This window comes from Pituophis catenifer, unplaced genomic scaffold (assembly GCF_029215685.1).
Source record: "Pituophis catenifer annectens isolate HBS135680 unplaced genomic scaffold, rPitCat1.0.hap2 SCAF_10, whole genome shotgun sequence".
In the NCBI taxonomy this organism is placed as follows: domain Eukaryota; kingdom Metazoa; phylum Chordata; class Lepidosauria; order Squamata; family Colubridae; genus Pituophis; species Pituophis catenifer.
The window spans coordinates 19,986,267-20,003,359 of record NW_027256890.1 but is presented as its reverse complement, the minus strand read 5'-3'; the positions used below and the strand labels follow the sequence as shown (position 1 = coordinate 20,003,359).

General features: G+C 50.4%; 1 protein-coding gene across 2 annotated transcripts; it reads right to left on the bottom strand.

Annotated features, from left to right (window-relative positions):
* Nucleotides 1–257: 257 nt before the first annotated feature.
* Nucleotides 258–16,986, bottom strand: TRIM46 (tripartite motif containing 46). Of its 2 annotated transcripts, XM_070950642.1 has the most exons (10): nt 16,924–16,986; nt 14,246–14,501; nt 12,814–13,160; nt 12,066–12,209; nt 10,069–10,164; nt 9,009–9,262; nt 8,046–8,167; nt 4,248–4,547; nt 2,301–2,598; nt 258–633 (listed from the first exon to the last, which is right to left on the bottom strand). In XM_070950642.1, exons 1-10 carry the CDS (start codon nt 16,984–16,986, stop codon nt 258–260), a joined length of 2,256 nt encoding a protein of 751 aa, XP_070806743.1. The 2 variants fall into 2 exon arrangements, with proteins under 2 accessions (XP_070806743.1, XP_070806744.1); XM_070950643.1 differs by lacking the exon at nt 2,301–2,598 and having other exon boundaries at nt 557–633.
* Nucleotides 16,987–17,093: the final 107 nt, after the last annotated feature.

The window sequence follows — 17,093 nt, the reverse complement described above, 5'->3', positions numbered from 1 at the left end:
GGTACCGCCGCCGTCGGAATTTAAAGAGTCTATCTGTTGGAAGTTCACTAGAGGGCAGCATTGCTCAACATATGCTCTGCCCTGTTCCTAACCGCTGAAACCCTCTGCTCATTCACCCCATACCTAGAGATATTTTTTTCATTTTCTTTTTTTGCAAGCAGGGGCTGGAGAGCCCCCACCCACCCACCAGACCCCAAGGTCTCCCTCTGCTGGTGGATCCTCTCCCCGAACATGCTCGGAATCGGCCGACGGCAAATTCAGTCCAGCTTCGAGAAGCCGCTGATGGTTACTTTCCGTTCCTGACGGCTGACCACCAGCTCTTGAAGGTGCAAGGCGCCGCCGCCGATGAAGCAGAAGGCCGGGCAGACGGGCCCCGAGCAGTCTACCCCGCACTCCCATAGGCTGCGGAAGGAGACGGCGTCGAAGAACGTCACTTTGCTGTGCTCGTAGTCGAGACAGATGCCAACGCGGGGAGGCAGCGGCACGGTGGAATTGCCGGGATCCCGAGAGGTCAGCGACACTCCGTGGGAAAGGAGGATCTTGCCCATGCCGATGGTCAGGAAGGCGAAGGGCGGCGATGACTCCAACGTGGTATCCTCAGCACCGCTGTCGTGCCCGCTATCCGGATCGTACCTGAGCCGGAGAAAAATGATTCGAGGTAAAATACAGATTCTTGAAAGGAAAAGCAAAACGTCCATTCTCGGTTCATTCATTTTCGCAGTCGAAAAGAGCAACCCAATTTACATCACAATTAAGCCCAACATTTCTGTTGCTCAATGAGATGGTTGTTAAGTGAGCTTTGCCCCCTTTTACGACCTTGCTTGCCACGGTGATTAGCAATAGCGATAGCCCTTATATACCGCTTCACGGTGCTTTACAGCCCTCTGTAAGCGGTTTACAGAGTCAGCCTCTTGCCCCCCCAACAATCTGGGTCCTCGTTTTAAGGACCTCGGAAGGACGGAAGGCTGAGTCAACCTGGAGCCAGTGAGATTCGAACTCCTGGCAGAGAGTGGGCAGAGTTAGCCTGCAATACTGCTTTCTAACCGCTGGGAAGGAAGGAAGGAAGGAAGGAAGGAAGGAAGGAAGGAAGGAAGGAAGGAAGGAAGGAAGGAAGGAAGGAAGGAAGGAGTAAGTAAGGAAAGGAAGGAAGGAAGGAAGGGAAGAAGGAAGGAAGGAAGGAAGGAAGGAAGGAAGGAAGGAAGGAAATAGCCATAGCCCTTAGACTTATATACAGCTTCACAGTGCTTCACAGCCTTCTCTAAGCGGTTTACAGAGTCAGCATCTTGCCCCCCAACAATCTGGGTCCTCGTTTTACCGATCTTGGAAGGACAGAAGCAAGGGTAGGCTGCTGGTGGTTCGTAGGGGTTTGGGAGAATCTCTAGCTAAGATTCTATGCAGTTCGGAGAACCCCCAAATCCCCACCCATCCTGTCCTGCCGCTCCCAGGAGTCTCCACACGGCCCGTTTCGGATGTTGGTAAGTGCAGGATGCCTGCGGAGGCTCAGGGAGGGTGAAAAACGGGCCTACCTGAAGTTTTCGGCCTCCAGAGGGCCTTTGGAGCTTGGGGAGGCCGTTTTCACCTTCCCGGAGGCTCGAGAAAAGCATCCGGAGCCCAGGGAGGGAAAAAATGCCCCCCACCCCATGGTGCAGGAGGCTGACTACTCCACGCCCACCATGGCTAATGTAGGTAAATGCGGGTCCAGCTGGATGATCACTGAAGGGCCCTCTTTATTCATAGTATTGTAAGAAGGAAATGTGCTTGTTTGAGGGAAGCCAATTATCTCCAGTTGAAAGGAGAGAATTCCTTTGAAGTAGAAACATTCACAAGAGGGGCCCCTCAGTTGCCAGAGATAGAGATATTTGTTTGAAGGTTAAAACAGATCAAAGGATGACCACATGTAATATCAACAAGAGATAATCTGAATCTATGCTTCAGTAATTTACAAAAAGAATTATGACTGTTGGCAAAGAAAAATGTAAAACTTAGTAATTGGGAAGTGTCAATTAAATATGACAAATGTATATGATCACATAAACTGCCGAGTTAACAGAATCCTTTGTCTTAGAAGGGTATAAAAACCATTGTAGCTAATTTCTGTCTTTGTTCAACGCTTCATGTACGAACGAGCTTTGAACCTATTGCGCAATATACAATGTCTCTGGCTAACCCTGAAAAGTTGCGTTGGTCTTATTAAATCCACAACATGGCCACGCCCACACACACCGTTCTAGATCTTCAGAGTTGTGATTGAACAAGTTCTAAACTTAATTCCTTCTCTGCCTTTCTGAATATATGCTCACCTGGGGCTCGTCACGTCTTGGGGCACCTGGAACCATTCCTGCAGCTTGCTCTCCAGCCCTACGCCGACTTTGACCAGGTAGGAACTGGGATCCACGCAACAGGCCCAATAGCTGCGTCCTTGAGTGACCGCCACGTCGCCGATCACCAGGTCAACGGAGAGATGGCAGCTGGTCATCAAACGCTCGGCGGCAAACAGCATGGGAAGACCGGGAACGCTGCGGACCGCTCGCTGGTCCTTGCTAATGGCCAGGCGTTCTCGGTTGAAACCCCACCGATTGTCCAGAAAGAAATTCAGCACTTGGGGGAAGGAAGAGGGGATGGGAGAAGAAAGCGAGGAACAAAGAATTAGGAAGAGCCTAAACCATATGAGAACAGGAGCTGTGAGAATATAGGAAGAGCCTAAACACAGGATGGGGAACCTATGGCACGCGTGCCACAGGTGGCACGCAGAGCCCTCTCTGTGGGTACGTGTGCCGTTGCCAGCTGCACTTCTGGTTTCCGGCGTGCACATGTATGCCAGCCAGCTGGTCTTCGCAAGTGCCAGAGCGCCGGAAAATGGTCTGAAAATGGCCCAAAAAATGGCCCCAAAAACAGGCCTGAAAATGGCCCCCAAACAGCCTGAAAAATGGCCAAAAAACAAGCATGAAAATGACCAGAAAAACAGCCTCAAAATGGCCCAAAAAACGGTCGAAAAACGGCCAAAAAACAGGCATGAAAATGGCCAGAAAAACAGCCTCAAAATGGCCCGAAAACGCCCCCAAAATAGCCTGGAAAATGGCCTGAAAACGGCCAAAAAATGGCCAAAAACCAGGCATGAAAATGGCTGGAAAAACAGCCTGAAAATGGCCCTAAAACAGGCATGAAAATGGCCTGAAAATGACCTGAAAAACAGCCTGAATATGGCTCAAAAACAGGCCTGAAAACGGCCCAAAACAGGCCTGAAAACGGCCCAAAAACAGCCTGAAAAACGGCCCCAAAACAGGCCTGAAAACAGCCCCAAAACAGCCTGAAAACAGCCCAAAAACAGCCTGAAAAACAGCCCCAAAACAGGCCTGAAAACAGCCCAAAAACAGCCTGAAAATGACCTGAAAAACAGCCTGAAAACGGCTCAAAAACAGACTTGAAAACAGCCCAAAAACAGCCTGAAAATGACCTGAAAAATGGCCTGAAAACGGCCCAAAAACAGGCCTGAAAAACGGCCCCAAAACAGGCCTGAAAACGGCCCAAAAACAGCCTGAAAAACGGCCCAAAAACAGGCCTGAAAACAGCCCAAAAACAGCCTGAAAATGACCTGAAAAACAGCCTGAAAACGGCTCAAAAACAGCCTGAAAAACGACCCCCAAACAGGCCTGAAAACGGCTCAAAAACAGCCTGAAAAACGGCCCCAAAACAGACTTGAAAACAGCCCAAAAACAGCCTGAAAATGACCTGAAAAATGGCCTGAAAACGGCTCAAAAACAGGCCTGAAAACGGCCCAAAAACAGCCTGAAAAAACAGGCGTGCGTGCGCCAGCCAGTTGGTCCTCAGGTTCCGGGTGCTCCAGCTTGCGCACATGCACACAATTTCATTGGAAGGCCGTCATTCAAAATACCCAACGAAATATTTTTGTATATCATTTTTGTATATCTCGTTTTTTCTACGTGTTTCACTTTTCTTCTTTATACCGCAACTGCTATTCTAATAGCAAATCCTTCCTAAAAATTATTTCATTACATTCTTGATTAAATTATCTTTCCATGGATATATAATTTTATGGTACTACTCCCCAAAAAAAGTGGTGTTATTAGCTAGTTTTAGAAAATACACTTTTCCCAAAAGGTTTCCACAATTTTGGCCGCTACTGTAGTGTTCAACTTACAACCATCCGTTGTGTGACTGTTCAAAGTTACAACAGCACTGGAAAAAGGAAAAACGCGAGACGAGGAAAACGAGAAAGGAGGGTTTACCGGGTGCAGGCGGCGTACGGAGGTAGATATCCTCGCTGTAGTCTCCGAAGCCAGCTTTGTTGTATCCTCGGACGCGCAGCACGTAAACGCTATCCGTGTCCACGTACTCCACAACGGCGCTCGTGCCTCGGACCTCTTCCCGTCTCTGCCACAGTTTGAGCGCCTTGCCCTTGGGCTCGGCCCGCCGGAACTCCACCGTGTAGTGCCAGGCGGCTGGTGAATGCTGCGGCAGGCGCCAGCAGAGGAAGATCTGGTCGTAGGCGTACGTCCGCTGCGTGTCGATCACAGGAGCCTCCGGGGCTGCAACGGGAGGGGAGAGGAGAGAGAGAGAGGAAGGCGCGCGATGTCAGACCACGGGCTGCACGGCGCAGCCGAGCGCTTTGCGGACTGACCGCAGACGACCAGGTACGAGGTCCCGAAGTACGGAGAAGAAACGGGCATGTTCCGCGGAGGAACATCGGAAGGGGAGAGGGACAAGAATCAAGGGGGATAGGCAAGCTGCTGAGAAGAATCCGGGGGGGCACAAGAGACTGAGTGCAAGTCGGGGAAAAAATCAGAGGAAGAGGCGGAGGAGGGAAGAGAGAGAGAGACGGAGAGTGAGAAAAACAAGAGAAGGGTGCAAGGATACGGGAGGAGAGATGCCGAAAATAAAGGAAAGGATTTGGGACACCATTGAAACTAATCAAAATTAAGCTTTTTAGCTCCAACACGGTTCCCGTGGAGGCCAAAATAACCAGGATTCCCGTCGTCTACCGGACTCCCTGGTGGTTGTTGTTTTGTCCCAAATAAATTAAGCCATGGATTTACAGGAAGTCAGCAAGCAACAGATGATGATTAGAAGTAAGCTTATCTTTTGCACTTAGGGGTGCCTTTAGCTGGTTACGCGAAGGCACTTTTTGCTCTGCCATCTGATTAAATCTGCAAATAAGTCAAGGCTTTGGAACTCGCACCGTACAGAAGGACAAGAGGTTCTGTTGAACTACAGGTCCCATAATGCACCCCTAGCATGGCCCTGCTGGTGGAGAGGATAATGGGTACCGGTGGCCTACGTTTATACAGAGCGTCAGGTTGGGGAAAGCAAGTCTTGAAGATGTCAATATGAAAGACTTGGCAACAGGACACCAAAGCAAGAATGACATGGGGTGGGGTTTTTTGTGCCAGCCACCTGTTGGTGCCCATTCTCTGGTACTCCATTCCCTCTCTCTCAATCATATCTAACCTCGCTTTGCCTTCTTTTGGGAACTCCACAACCAGGTTTTCACTGCCGAGAAGATCACTGGAGGAACCCGTCCCACCCAAGTTCAGTCCAACCGAACCAGGCTAACAAAAATTTTGACAAACTAAGCCATGGTTTGTTTGTTTCGCAAAACTTAGGGAGAGGCCACCGAGGGGAACTGCAGGGAGCCGTGGCGGGTAGGAAAAGCCTTCAGAACACTTTCGATCGGAAACTCTTGGTGCAAATAAGCATTCCAGCATTCTAAGCCCTCGCGGAAGCTCTTCCGGCCTTCATGAGGACTAGAATGTTTATTTCAACAAGGTCTTTGAAATAAGGTCCCAAAACGAAGGTCTGAGGACGGGAAGGGAGAAGGGAGAGGCAGGGATGGATGCAATGGAAGGGTTGAGGAGAAGAAAGAGAAGTGTGGGGAGGGGGAGAAGGATCGGGGCGGGACGGGATCGGTGGAGTGGGACGTGACTTGCCTCAGTTTTAACTGCGGTGATGTCTCAGCAGCAGACCCAGCCTATAAACAAAGAGAGGTAAAGCAGAGGGGTCAACAGCCACGCACCTGGCAGGAGTGGGCCGTGGTGGGGTGGGCGGCGGGCGGGCTTCGACCCGGCAGGAAACCAAAATTAAACTCGTGATCTCCAACACGGTTCCCGTGGGAGCCAAAACAACCAGGATTCCCGCTGTCTACCGAAAGCTCTAGTAGCTGTCGTTTTGCCCTACATCAATCCATTTCGAAACTACGGGCCGTTCCCGACTTGCGACCGCTCGTTTAGCGACCGTTGGGAGTTACCACGGCCCTGGGAAAAAAAGCGAGTTTCTCGGACGTACACCCGCGGCAGTAGCCCCGTGTATTTCACGATTCAGGTGCTTGGCAACGGACCCCGTATTTAGGACGGGCGCAGCGTCCGAGGGCCGTGCGATCCCCTTCGGTGATGAATAGGTCAGTCAACGGCCAAAAACACCTCAGAGAATTGGGCCGTGGGGTGGGCAGGCTCTGTGGCTCGAACTTGGGGCCGGCTGTGGATTATGGATCGCATCCGGGCCAGGGGAGAAAGAGGGAAGCTGGCTGGCTGGGGCGAAGGGACCCTGAGAATTACAAATGATACAAGCGATGGGAATCAAAGCATCGGAAAGGATTTCAGGTACTCCTGTCCGCAGGTGAGGGACAGGTAAGGGCCAAGGTGGACTCACCACCACGCCGACGGTTCCAGGCTCCAAGGTCTTTCCGCTCTTCCACAGGTCATGCAACACATATACACAACACAACAAAAAAACAACACAGTACGTGCCCCGAGAGGCTCACAGTACAGAGTTGGCACTCCAGTTGCAGGAAACTCTTGAGATATTCAAGTCTTTTGATCTACAGCAGCGATTCCCAACCTTGGCAACTTTAAGAGGGGTGGACTTCAACTCCCAGAATCCCCCAGCCAGCCTGTTTTAAGAGGGGTGGACTTCAACTCCCAGAATCCCCCAGCCAGCTTGTTTTAAGATGGGATGGACTTCAACTCCCAGAATCCCCCAGCCAGCTTGTTTTAAGAGGGGTGGACTTCAACTCCCAGAATCCCCCAGCCAGCTTGTTTTAAGAGGGGTGGACTTCAACTCCCAGAATCCCCCAGCCAGCATGCTTTAAGAGGGGTGAAGTTCAACTCCCAGAATCCCCCAGCCAGCCTGTTTTAAGAGGGGTGAACTTCAACTCCCAGAATCCCCCAGCCAGCCTGTTTTAAGAGGGGTGGACTTCAACTCCCAGAATCCCCCAGCCAGCCTGTTTTAAGAGGGGTGGACTTCAACTCCCAGAATCCCCCAGCCAGCCTGTTTTAAGAGAGGTGGACTTCCACTCCCAGAATTCCCCAGCCAGCTTGTTTTAAGAGGGGATGGACTTCAACTCCCAGAATCCCCCAGCCTGCATGCTTTAAGAGAGGTGGATTTCAACTCCCAGAATTCCCTAGCCTGCATGCTTTAAGATGAGTGGACTTCAACTCCCAGAATTCCCCAGCCAGAAGGGGAAGATGTATAGACTTTGACCTGACTGGCTGGGGAATTCTGGGAGTCGAAGTCCACACATCTTAAAATCGCCAAGGTTGAGAAATCTACACGGGTACTTACAACCCCGTGCAAAGCACTCTGAAACTATATTGGTAACAACCAGCACGCCTGACAGTTACAGGTCATCCTCGTTTAGCGACCGCCGTGGGAACCAACAACGGGGCCGTTAAACGAGGCAGTCGCTAAGTAGAACGTCGACCGTGCTAATGATCTGTTTGCTTTACAAGACCTGCGAAGGTCTTCGATGCGAGGAATGGTTGCAAGGTTACTTTCTCGTCACGGGTCGTCACTGCGAATGGTCGCTAAAAGGAGGCAGTCGCTAAACGAGGACCGCCTGTAGCGACTTGAAAACGATGACGGCGGCCATAGAAACAGGGCAGATTTTAAGAAATGTCTGTCAGAAATGGAAGCCGTAGTTGGCCACTAATCTATAAACTGCCATTTTAATTTTGGGGGGAGAGAAATTAAAATTTTTGTCGTAGCCGGAAGGAAGAAGGCCAAGCATCATTTAATGACGGCTTTTGACGCACCTTTAATAAAAATTAGGTCTGTAAGCAGCTTCACTTCTCGGCTCACGTCCACCTGGAATTGGCTGAAGGAGGCACTGGCCGCTGGCCGGAACGCCTGAAGGGAATCGGTCGCTCTGAGGATCCTGTCGTAAAGGCGGAGCAGCCCAGATGAGAGCAGGAAAAATAAATCAAGAATCAGGGGGGAAAAAAAATTAGTCTCTGAATATAGATAAACCACCATCACTTACTGGATTGTGAGAGACAATACACACGCACATTTATATTGTACAGGAAGTCCTCGACTTACGGCCACAATGGAGCCCCAAACTTTCTGTCACTAAGTGAGACGTTGGTCGAGTGAATTTGGAAAAACCATCACTTTTTTCAGTGTCGTCGTGACCTTCAACGGTCACTAAATGAATTGTCGTTAAGCCGAGGACTAACTATATACACATACATTGACACTGTACAGGCAGTCCCTCAACTTATGACCACAATTGGGTCCGAATTTTCCACTATGAAGTCAGGACGGTCCTAAGTCGAGTCGGACCTGATTTGATCAATTTTTACCGCTGTTAAAAATGTGTCATCAAATCAAGTCCGACTCGACTTACGACCGCCGTGACTGACAGTGGAATCGTACAGTTGTTAAGCGAAACACAGCCGCTAAGTGAATCCAGCCCGCAAAATGACTTACCGCAATCACCGACAGTGGATTCATACAGTTGTTAAGCGAATCAGATGGCCGTTAAATGAATCCCGCCCGCAAAATGACTTACCACGATCACCGACAGTGGGATCGTACCGTTGTTAAGCAAATCAGAGGGTTGTTAAGTGAATCCAACTGGCAAAATGACTTACCGCAATCACCGACAGTGGGATCGTACAGTCATTAAGCGGATCAGACGGTCGCTAAGTGAATCCAGCCTCCCCAATGGGTTTTGGGGTTGTTGTTGTTTTTTGCTGTTTTTTGGCAAAACGCACCTGTGATGAAGCTGCTTGGCGGCCTGGACGAAACAGGGCTGGTCGGTTTCCTTCAAGACTTCTTGTGAGTAGCCTACCATTCCAGAATTTTCCATCATGGCCTGATGTTCCTGCAGCTGAGTTTGTAGGCGACCGACCCGGTCTTGGCGACAATCTTCGATGGCGTTAAGCAGGGCGGATCGCTTCTCATCCAGCAGGCTGCTTAAATTGTTCATCAACCTTATGATCTCTTCCTTCGCCTGAGTGCCATTCACCTGCGAGGAAATTTGACAACTTGACAATACGGGGAGGGGAAAGGGGGGGAGAGACGCACAATGAAGGTTACTGCAAAATCCCCATTCCCACCCCACTCCAGGGAAAGGATATTGGAAAATCCCCATTCCCTCCCCACTCCAGGAGAAGGATACTGCAAAATCCCCATTCCCCCCCACTCCAAGGGAAGGATACTGGAAAATCCCCATTCCCTCCCCACTCCTGGGGGAAGGATACTGCAAAATCCCCATTCTCACCTCACTCCAGGGGAAGGATACTGCAAAATCCCCATTCCCACCTCACTCCAGGGGAAGGATACTGCAAAATCCCCATTCCCTCCCCACTCCTGAGGGAAGGATACTGCAAAATCCCCATTCCCACCCCACTCCTGGGGGAAGATACTGCAAAATCCCCATTCCCTCCCCACTCCTGAGAGAAGGATACTGCAAAATCCCCATTCCCTCCCCACTCCTGGGGAAGAATACTGCAAAATCCCCTTTCCCTCCCCACTCCTGGAAGAAGGATACTGCAAAATCCCCATTCCCACCTCACTCCAGGGGAAAGATACTGCAAAATCCCCATTCCCTCCCCGCTCCTGGGAGAAGGATACTGCAAAATCCCCATTCCCACCCCACTCCTGGGAGAAGGATACTGCAAAATCCCCATTCCCACCCCACTCTGGGGCCAGCCAGAGGTGGCATTTGCCGGTTCTCCGAACTACTCAAAATTTCCGCTACCGGTTCTCCAGAACCTGTCAGAACCTGCTGGATTTTCACCCCAACAAAATAACAACGAAAAGCAACGTTACCTCCGTGAGTCGAAGAGTCTCTTCTAATTCGTTGATTTGTGACTGCACCGTGTCTTGATTGCTCAGGATATAAGTTAGGCTTTTCGTCAATTTTTCCTGCGAGCGAGAAAAAAATAGAGTGACGTAACTGGGCAGCGGGAGTGATCCTACAGACCCCTGATCTCTATCAGGCTCCAAAACCCAAGAAAATCCCTCGGCGATTCTTCTAAGAAGATTTATCGTTTTTTCACCCAGGGACAGAATCGTACCGAGCTAAAGCATGCTAACACGACCTCCAAAAAGAGGACATACTATGGCTGTGATGGCGAACCTATCACATGTCCACTGCGCATGCGTGCATGCCTCCCGCCGGCCAGCTGATTTTCGGGATGCGCAGGGAGTGGGGTGTATGTGTGAGATTTGCATACATGTGTGGCGGATGGGGGCAGCGTGGTGGGAGTGGCACACACGTTCCGGAAGTGCAGAAACGGCCCCGTTTCTGGCCTCTGGAGGGCTCCAGAGCCCAGGGGAGGCTGTTTTCGCCCCCCCCACCAGAGGCTCGGAGAAAACCTCCAGCGCCTGGGGAGGGCAAAAAACAGGCCTCCCAGAAGTTCCAAAAGGATAGCCTCCAGAGACTGGGGGGGGCAGGCGAAAACGGCCCCCCATCCCGTTGTGATGCAGGTTGCTAACTTTTTGAGTCCCACCTGTCAGCACTTCAACCTGCATTTACTCTAGTGCTGACATAAGAAGGAGAAGAGGGGGGCAGCTGGCAAGAGGACGCTTGACTTCTCACCTACTTATTTTCCCTGAAGATAATATCCCCTAGGAGATGAGATGGGAGGGGGGACATTCCTGGGAGCTGAAGCAGTAGATATGGGGAGAGTGATTTGGAAGATGGCCAATGAGACGCAGAGAATTGGGGAACGGAAAGGGAAGGTTTGGGGTCAGGAAGTCAGAGTTGGCTACGCCACGATCCGGGGCAGATTGTCGTGCTTAATAAAATGAAAGATTTCTTCAAAGACTATCTGTTTGGAAATGCAATTTATTTTATTTGAAGACGATATCGAAACCTGACACCACCCCTCACACACATATGCGGGGGGGAGAGGTCATAGGGGGGTCACATGCACATGCACGGGGGAGCGTAGGGGGTCATGCAATGCATGCGCGGGGGGAACGCATTGCAGTATGGGTGCTGACACGTGCGCGCGCTGTCACGCGTGCTTTTGGCATCCGAAGAAAAAAAGGTTAGCCATTACTGTACTATGGGAACTATTGAGAAGGAGCTGTCTTCACCCACTTTCTCATACACTAACTTTCTGAACTGAGTTGTCTCTTGCTCCTCTGGAATCCAATCCTTCCCTCCCTCCCTTTCTGGAAATCTGGATGACATCGTATCATGGCCTCCCTGTTAATCCCGAGCAGGGGTGAAATCCAAAATTTTTCCCTACCGGTTCTGTGGGTGTGGCTTGGTGGGCGTGGCAGGGGAAGGATATTGCAAAATCTCCATTCCCTCCACACTCCAAGGGAAGGATACTGCAAAATTTCCATTCCCTCCCCTTCTGGGGGAAGGATATTGCAAAATCTCCATTCCCACTCCATTCTGGGGCCAGCCAGAAGTGGTATTTGCCCGTTCTCCGAACTACTCAAAATTTCCGCTACCGGTTCTCCAGAACCTGTTAGAACCTGCTGGATTTCACTCCTGATCCCGAGGATTAAAACTCATCTGAAAACTCTCATTTGGCAATAATAATAATAATAATAATATCGGATTTGGCGTCAAAGTCAACACCTTGCAAAGAAAAAAAATCGCTATTTTATTATTATAGAGGACATTTTAAGACGTTTCCTGCTTTGGTTTAGTTGCACGGAAAAAAAAACAGGAGATGTGTTCCCATAATCCACTCCAGGTCCCTTCCAAAGATTGTGTAATAATTGTGTTTCTATTTGGTGGCCGATTAAAACGTCAAGGACTCGGAGACGGGGGAAAAAAATATGAGCTTCTACAAAATTCTCACCTTAAGAGCCTGGTAGGCGCTGAGCACAGGCGTGATTTTATGACTCGCGTGCGTGCGACGAACTCGACACAACTGGCACACCAAATGCTGGCAGGTTTTACAGTAATGAGTGACTTCTTCTCGGTGTTCGGGACACAGCAAACCCTGCAAAGAACATCCGTCTGCAGTTACAACGCTGATGAAAAAGTAATTTGTCAGCCAATCCTCGTGTTTGTGACCTTTGTTAAGCAAAAGAAAGCTGGAAGGAAGATTGTCCGTTGTGGTTTTATTTCGCCAATTGTGGTCACTAAACGAGGACGATCCTTAGACGTTGTTTTTGAACCTTCCTGTCGCCAATGTGGAGGGGTTTTTTTCAGCGGATACATTCTCATCGTGCCCAGAAGACAAATATTTCTCTCTCTGGGCACAATGAGAATATATCTGCTGAACAAAACTCCGCTCTGGCAACAAGAACAGCATCCGGCCAGTAAACACTCAACTCCATTTAGTTGCCCCGACTCCACCCCGCAAGGGATTATTAAAAGAAGATGAACTAAAAGTAGAATACGAACCTTACGAAATAAAAACATGAATGGGGTGTTCAAATCTAAGAAATGAAAACACAAATGTTTTCCTTCGGAACTAAGGTATAAAAATAGATATAGAAACAGAAAAGAGAGTTGGAAGGGACCTGGGAGGTCATTTAGTCTTCAGGAAAGGAATTGGGGGGGCACATTTTGAGCCCTCGAAGGCGAGAGGGGAGCCTTACTTTGGGACGGAAAGTGAGCGTCGGAGGGATCGGTTCGTGCTGCGCTTTCTGCGTCCCCCACGGGTGGTAGAGTTTGAAGCATTCGTTGCAAAAGCTGGATCTGCACTCGGTGCAGCCCTTGGTGGCTTCCAGCTGCGGCGGCTTGCAGAACTGGCACATGATGGCCGCGTTGACATTGATGGTGTGGCGGTAACGCTCCACCACCCGTTCCAGCGTCAGGTTCCGGAAGAGGCTGCCCAAACCTCGCTCGCCCAGGTCCACGTCTCGTTGGCACAGCGGGCACGGAAAGAGAATGCTCTGGGGGTGCAAGACGCCACCCCGTTTCCGGCCGGGATACGTGCCGAAACCTGGGTGGAATGGAAAACGGGGAACATTATTACAAAGGAGAGTGGTGCGGAGTTCTCAGCTCCCAATCAGGAGGCTGCGAGTTCGATCCTAGGTAGAGGATCTCTCTCTGGGCACAATGAGGATATATATCTGCCGAACAAAACTCCTCATTGCCAACAGGAAAGGCATCCGGCCATTAAAAACACTCTGCTAGCTCCTTTCAGTTGCCCAGACTCCACCCCGTGAGCAATTATGGGGTCGTTAAAAGATGATGATTATGATGATTACAAAGAAGAAATATGTTTTCCGGATGTTACTTAGGAGATTGACAAAGGAGGACTGCTCCGGGCAGGAGCAGTCTATCTCTAAGCAATTTGATGGAAAGATCCGTTCAGGGATCTTCTCTCTCTCTCTCTCTCCACAATTGCTTTTGTCTGGTTCTGGATTCCTCTCCAAATGTGGATTTGGTGCCCTCGAGATGTTGTCGACTCAACACTCGGCAACCGTATATAGCTAGTCCTCGACTTATGACAGCTCGTCTAGCGACTGTTCGAAGTTACAAGTGAAAAAAGTGACCTTCGGACCGTTTTTCACACTGACGACATGGCAGCATCCCTGCGATCAATCCTCTTTTAACGACCCCATCATCTGGGCAACTGAATGGAACTGACTGTTTACTGGCCCGATGCCCTTCCTGTCACCAGTGCGGAGTCTTTTTTCCCAGCAGATATATTCTCAGAGTGCCCAGAGAGAGAGAAATATCTGCCTCTACCTAGGATCCCTGCGAACACGTGGTCAAAATTCAGACGCTTGCCCCTCCCCACGCCGACTCCTATTTATGATGAGGTCGCAGCGTCCCGTGGTCCCGTTTTGCGACCGTCTGACAAGGACAGTCAACGGGGATGCCAGATTCACCTCACGACCAAGTTCCTGACTTAACGACGGCAGGGGATTCGTTTAACTGGGTCGTAAAATGGAGCGGAACCTCCCTTAGCCACTGTCTTACTTAGCACCAGAAACACTGGGATCCAATTGCGGTCATAAGTCAAGGACTGCCTTGTATTTTCAAAGATCCAATCGGACAGGAAGTCCAAAAGAAGAGTACCCGATTTCAGAAGCCGGTCTAACCGCTCCGGTTTTGGCACGATCCGGCGCCCTAAACGAGGACTCCGTGTGGCTGGGGTGGACGCCGGGGAGGTTGGCTCCGAGGTGGGGTCCGGACAGATGTAACCCTGCTGCAGAAGGACTTCGGTGGCGCAGATGTGGCAAACGTTATGCATGCATGGCAAAACCAGAGGTTGCTTGTACATTTCTTTGCAGACTGGGCACAGCAGTTCTCGCTCCATATTTTTTATGCTCGTCTGCAAAAAAAAAAAAAAAAAAAAAGGGAAAAAAGAAAAGGAAAAAGAAAAGAGGAGGGAGGAGAGTTGGAAGGGGGGGAAAAAAACCAAAAGCGCCAAATCTGCAAATAATCGTGCTCTATTTTGGTACCCGCCACGAGATCGGATCAGCTGTTATAGGGGGTCCTTGTAAAATGTATTTGTAATCCCGCCTTTATTAGGTTTACAAGTCATTCAAGGTGGCTAAATGTATCCAACACGCCTTCCTCCTGCTATTTCTACCCCGCAAAAAAACGACAACCTTGTGAGGTGAGGTGGGTTGGGCTGAGATGGATGGGCTCAAGGTCGTCCAGCTGGTTTTCAGGGCTAAGGCGGGACTTGAACTCCCAGTCTCCTGGTGATTGGCCCACAGTCACCCATTTGGTTTTCATGCCTAAGGTAGGACTAGAACTCCCAGTCTCCTGGTGATTGGTCCGAAGTCCACCTAATTGGCTTTTATGCCTAAGGCGGGACTAGAACTCCCAGTCTTCTGGTGATTGGTCCAAAGTCCACCTAATTGGCTTTCATGCCTAAGGCAGGACTAGAACTCGCATCTCCCACTTCCTAGCCTTGTGCGTTCACCATTAGACCAAACCGGCAAACAGCGAAAAATCAGCTGCTGAGGACGATGGGACTTGCAATCCAGAAGCCCCTCAGGCTTTTGCTGGAGCTGAACCCCAGATTCCCCCACACACACACACACACAATAAACCCAACGAAGTAATTAGGACTCCATCTTGGCTTGCTAAGAATAACCCCGACATGTTTTACAGCTCAAGAGAGCGTTTCAAGAGGCTCTTCGGAATGCAGCCAATCAATCAGAAAAAAAGAACATTTCCTTTCTCTCTCTTTCATAAAAGAAAAAAAAAAGGCAACCTTAGGAGAACTTCCATGTCCAGGAGCAATCTATCTGCAAAGACCAGGTTCTGATGGATTGAAGAAGGAAAAGGAGGAGGAGAAGGAGAAGGAGAAGGAGAAGGAGAAGAAGAAGAAGAAGAAGAAGAAGAAGAAGAAGAAGAAGAAGAAGAAGAAGAAGAAAATAAATCTGACAGATTCCCCACCCACCCACCCACCCAAAGATTTAAAAATGACTTTCTCCTTGTTCTCAACCTGGGATCTGTCTAGGATCAGAAAAAAAGAACATTTTTTTTCTTTCATAAAAAAAAGAAAGAAAGAAAGAAAGGAAACCTTAGGAGAACTTTCCTGTCCAGGAGCAATCTATCTGCAAAGACCAAGTTCCGATGGATTCCAGAAGAAGAAGAAGAAATGAATCTGACAGATTTCCCTCTCCCCCCTCCCCAAAGATCTAAAAATGACTTTGTTCCCACCAGGGATCCGTCTTAAGATCAAGGGCAGACCGGAGGCCGCTATCTAAATATACCCGCTGACCCCCCCAGTCTCTAATTTTCCTCCATCGCCACGCATGAAAAGATCCCCCCCCCCCACACACACTCCCCGTTTCTCAAAACATCTCGGCTGACTGCCCGGTCTCTGATCTTTGCCACGAATCCTTCAAGGGCATCCATTCCTGGATCCTTCCTCCTACCTTCCTTTCGGGATCTCCCCGCATCTGAGCCCCCCCACCCACCCACATGTGCCCCCCACCACCACCCATGCCAGGGATTCAAGAGTTTCCTCTCGCAGCAAAAAAATCCTCTCCATTTTAGCCAAAATGAGCCAGCCAAGCCCCACCCACCTCTCTCCTCCCGTGGTGGCCCATCATCCAAAGCCCAGGCTGGGAAGCATGGGCTTTGGTGGGTGGGCGCGTGGGTGGGCGAGGGTGGGGAAAAAGAAATCTTACCTTGCCCACCCTCAGCCGGGGTGCCATTTCCTTGCTGGCAGGCAAGGGAGGAAAAGGGGACAAAGCAGAGAGAGAGAGAGAGAGAGAGGAGGGGAGGGGGGAAAAAGAGAGAGAGAGAGAGCTGGACCACGGCCTGGGTAGCAGGCAGGGAGGAGGTTGCCATGGCGACGGCGGCTGTGCTCGGATGCTCATAGCATCCTTGCTCATTTTTTTTTTTTTTTGCCCCGGAGGGAGAATAGAAGAAAAACACCCAGGGGAAAAAATGGGGGGGGGGGGTTGGAATTAGGAAAGGCGCCAGATTTTTTTGGGGGGGCTCAGCCAACACCCACCTGGAGTGGGGGGGCAATTAAAAAAAAAAGGGGGGGAAGAAGCGACGCTCCCACTTTCCTTCTACCCACGACGGAGACAATAGCGGATTGTCGAATTTTCTCCCGGTCCCCCCAAAAAAAATTTAAATTCCACCCCCCCCCCTCCAAATCTCCCCATATATTGCACAGAGGGAGGGGCGCCCCTGTCCTGCTTGGCTGCCCCTCCCCCTCCATCCATCCATCTATCTATCTATCCGACACCCCCCCCCCCCCAAAAAAAAGGCTTGTTTCTCACGCTGATCCGGACGAGGGCATCCATGATGGAGGTAAAAGAGTGGAGGTCGTCGCCCTCGGCCATGTCTCCCGGGGAAGCGGGGCGGGGATGCTTTTCCCAGCGGGGACCCCCACCCACCCACCCAGCGCCGCGCCTGCAGCGGCGGCGGCCGGCTAACGCTTCGGTCTATT

Coding starts and splice junctions, on each gene's coding strand:
- TRIM46 (XM_070950642.1), bottom strand. CDS start 16,986: ATGGCCGAGGGCGACGACCTCCACTCTTTTACCTCCATCATGGATGCC. Junction 13,161..14,245: donor AGACCGGCTTCTGAAATCGG/GTACTCTTCTTT, acceptor CATTCCACCCAG/GTTTCGGCACGTATCCCGGC. Junction 8,168..9,008: donor GCCAAGCAGCTTCATCACAG/GTGCGTTTTGCC, acceptor CCTTTACGACAG/GATCCTCAGAGCGACCGATT.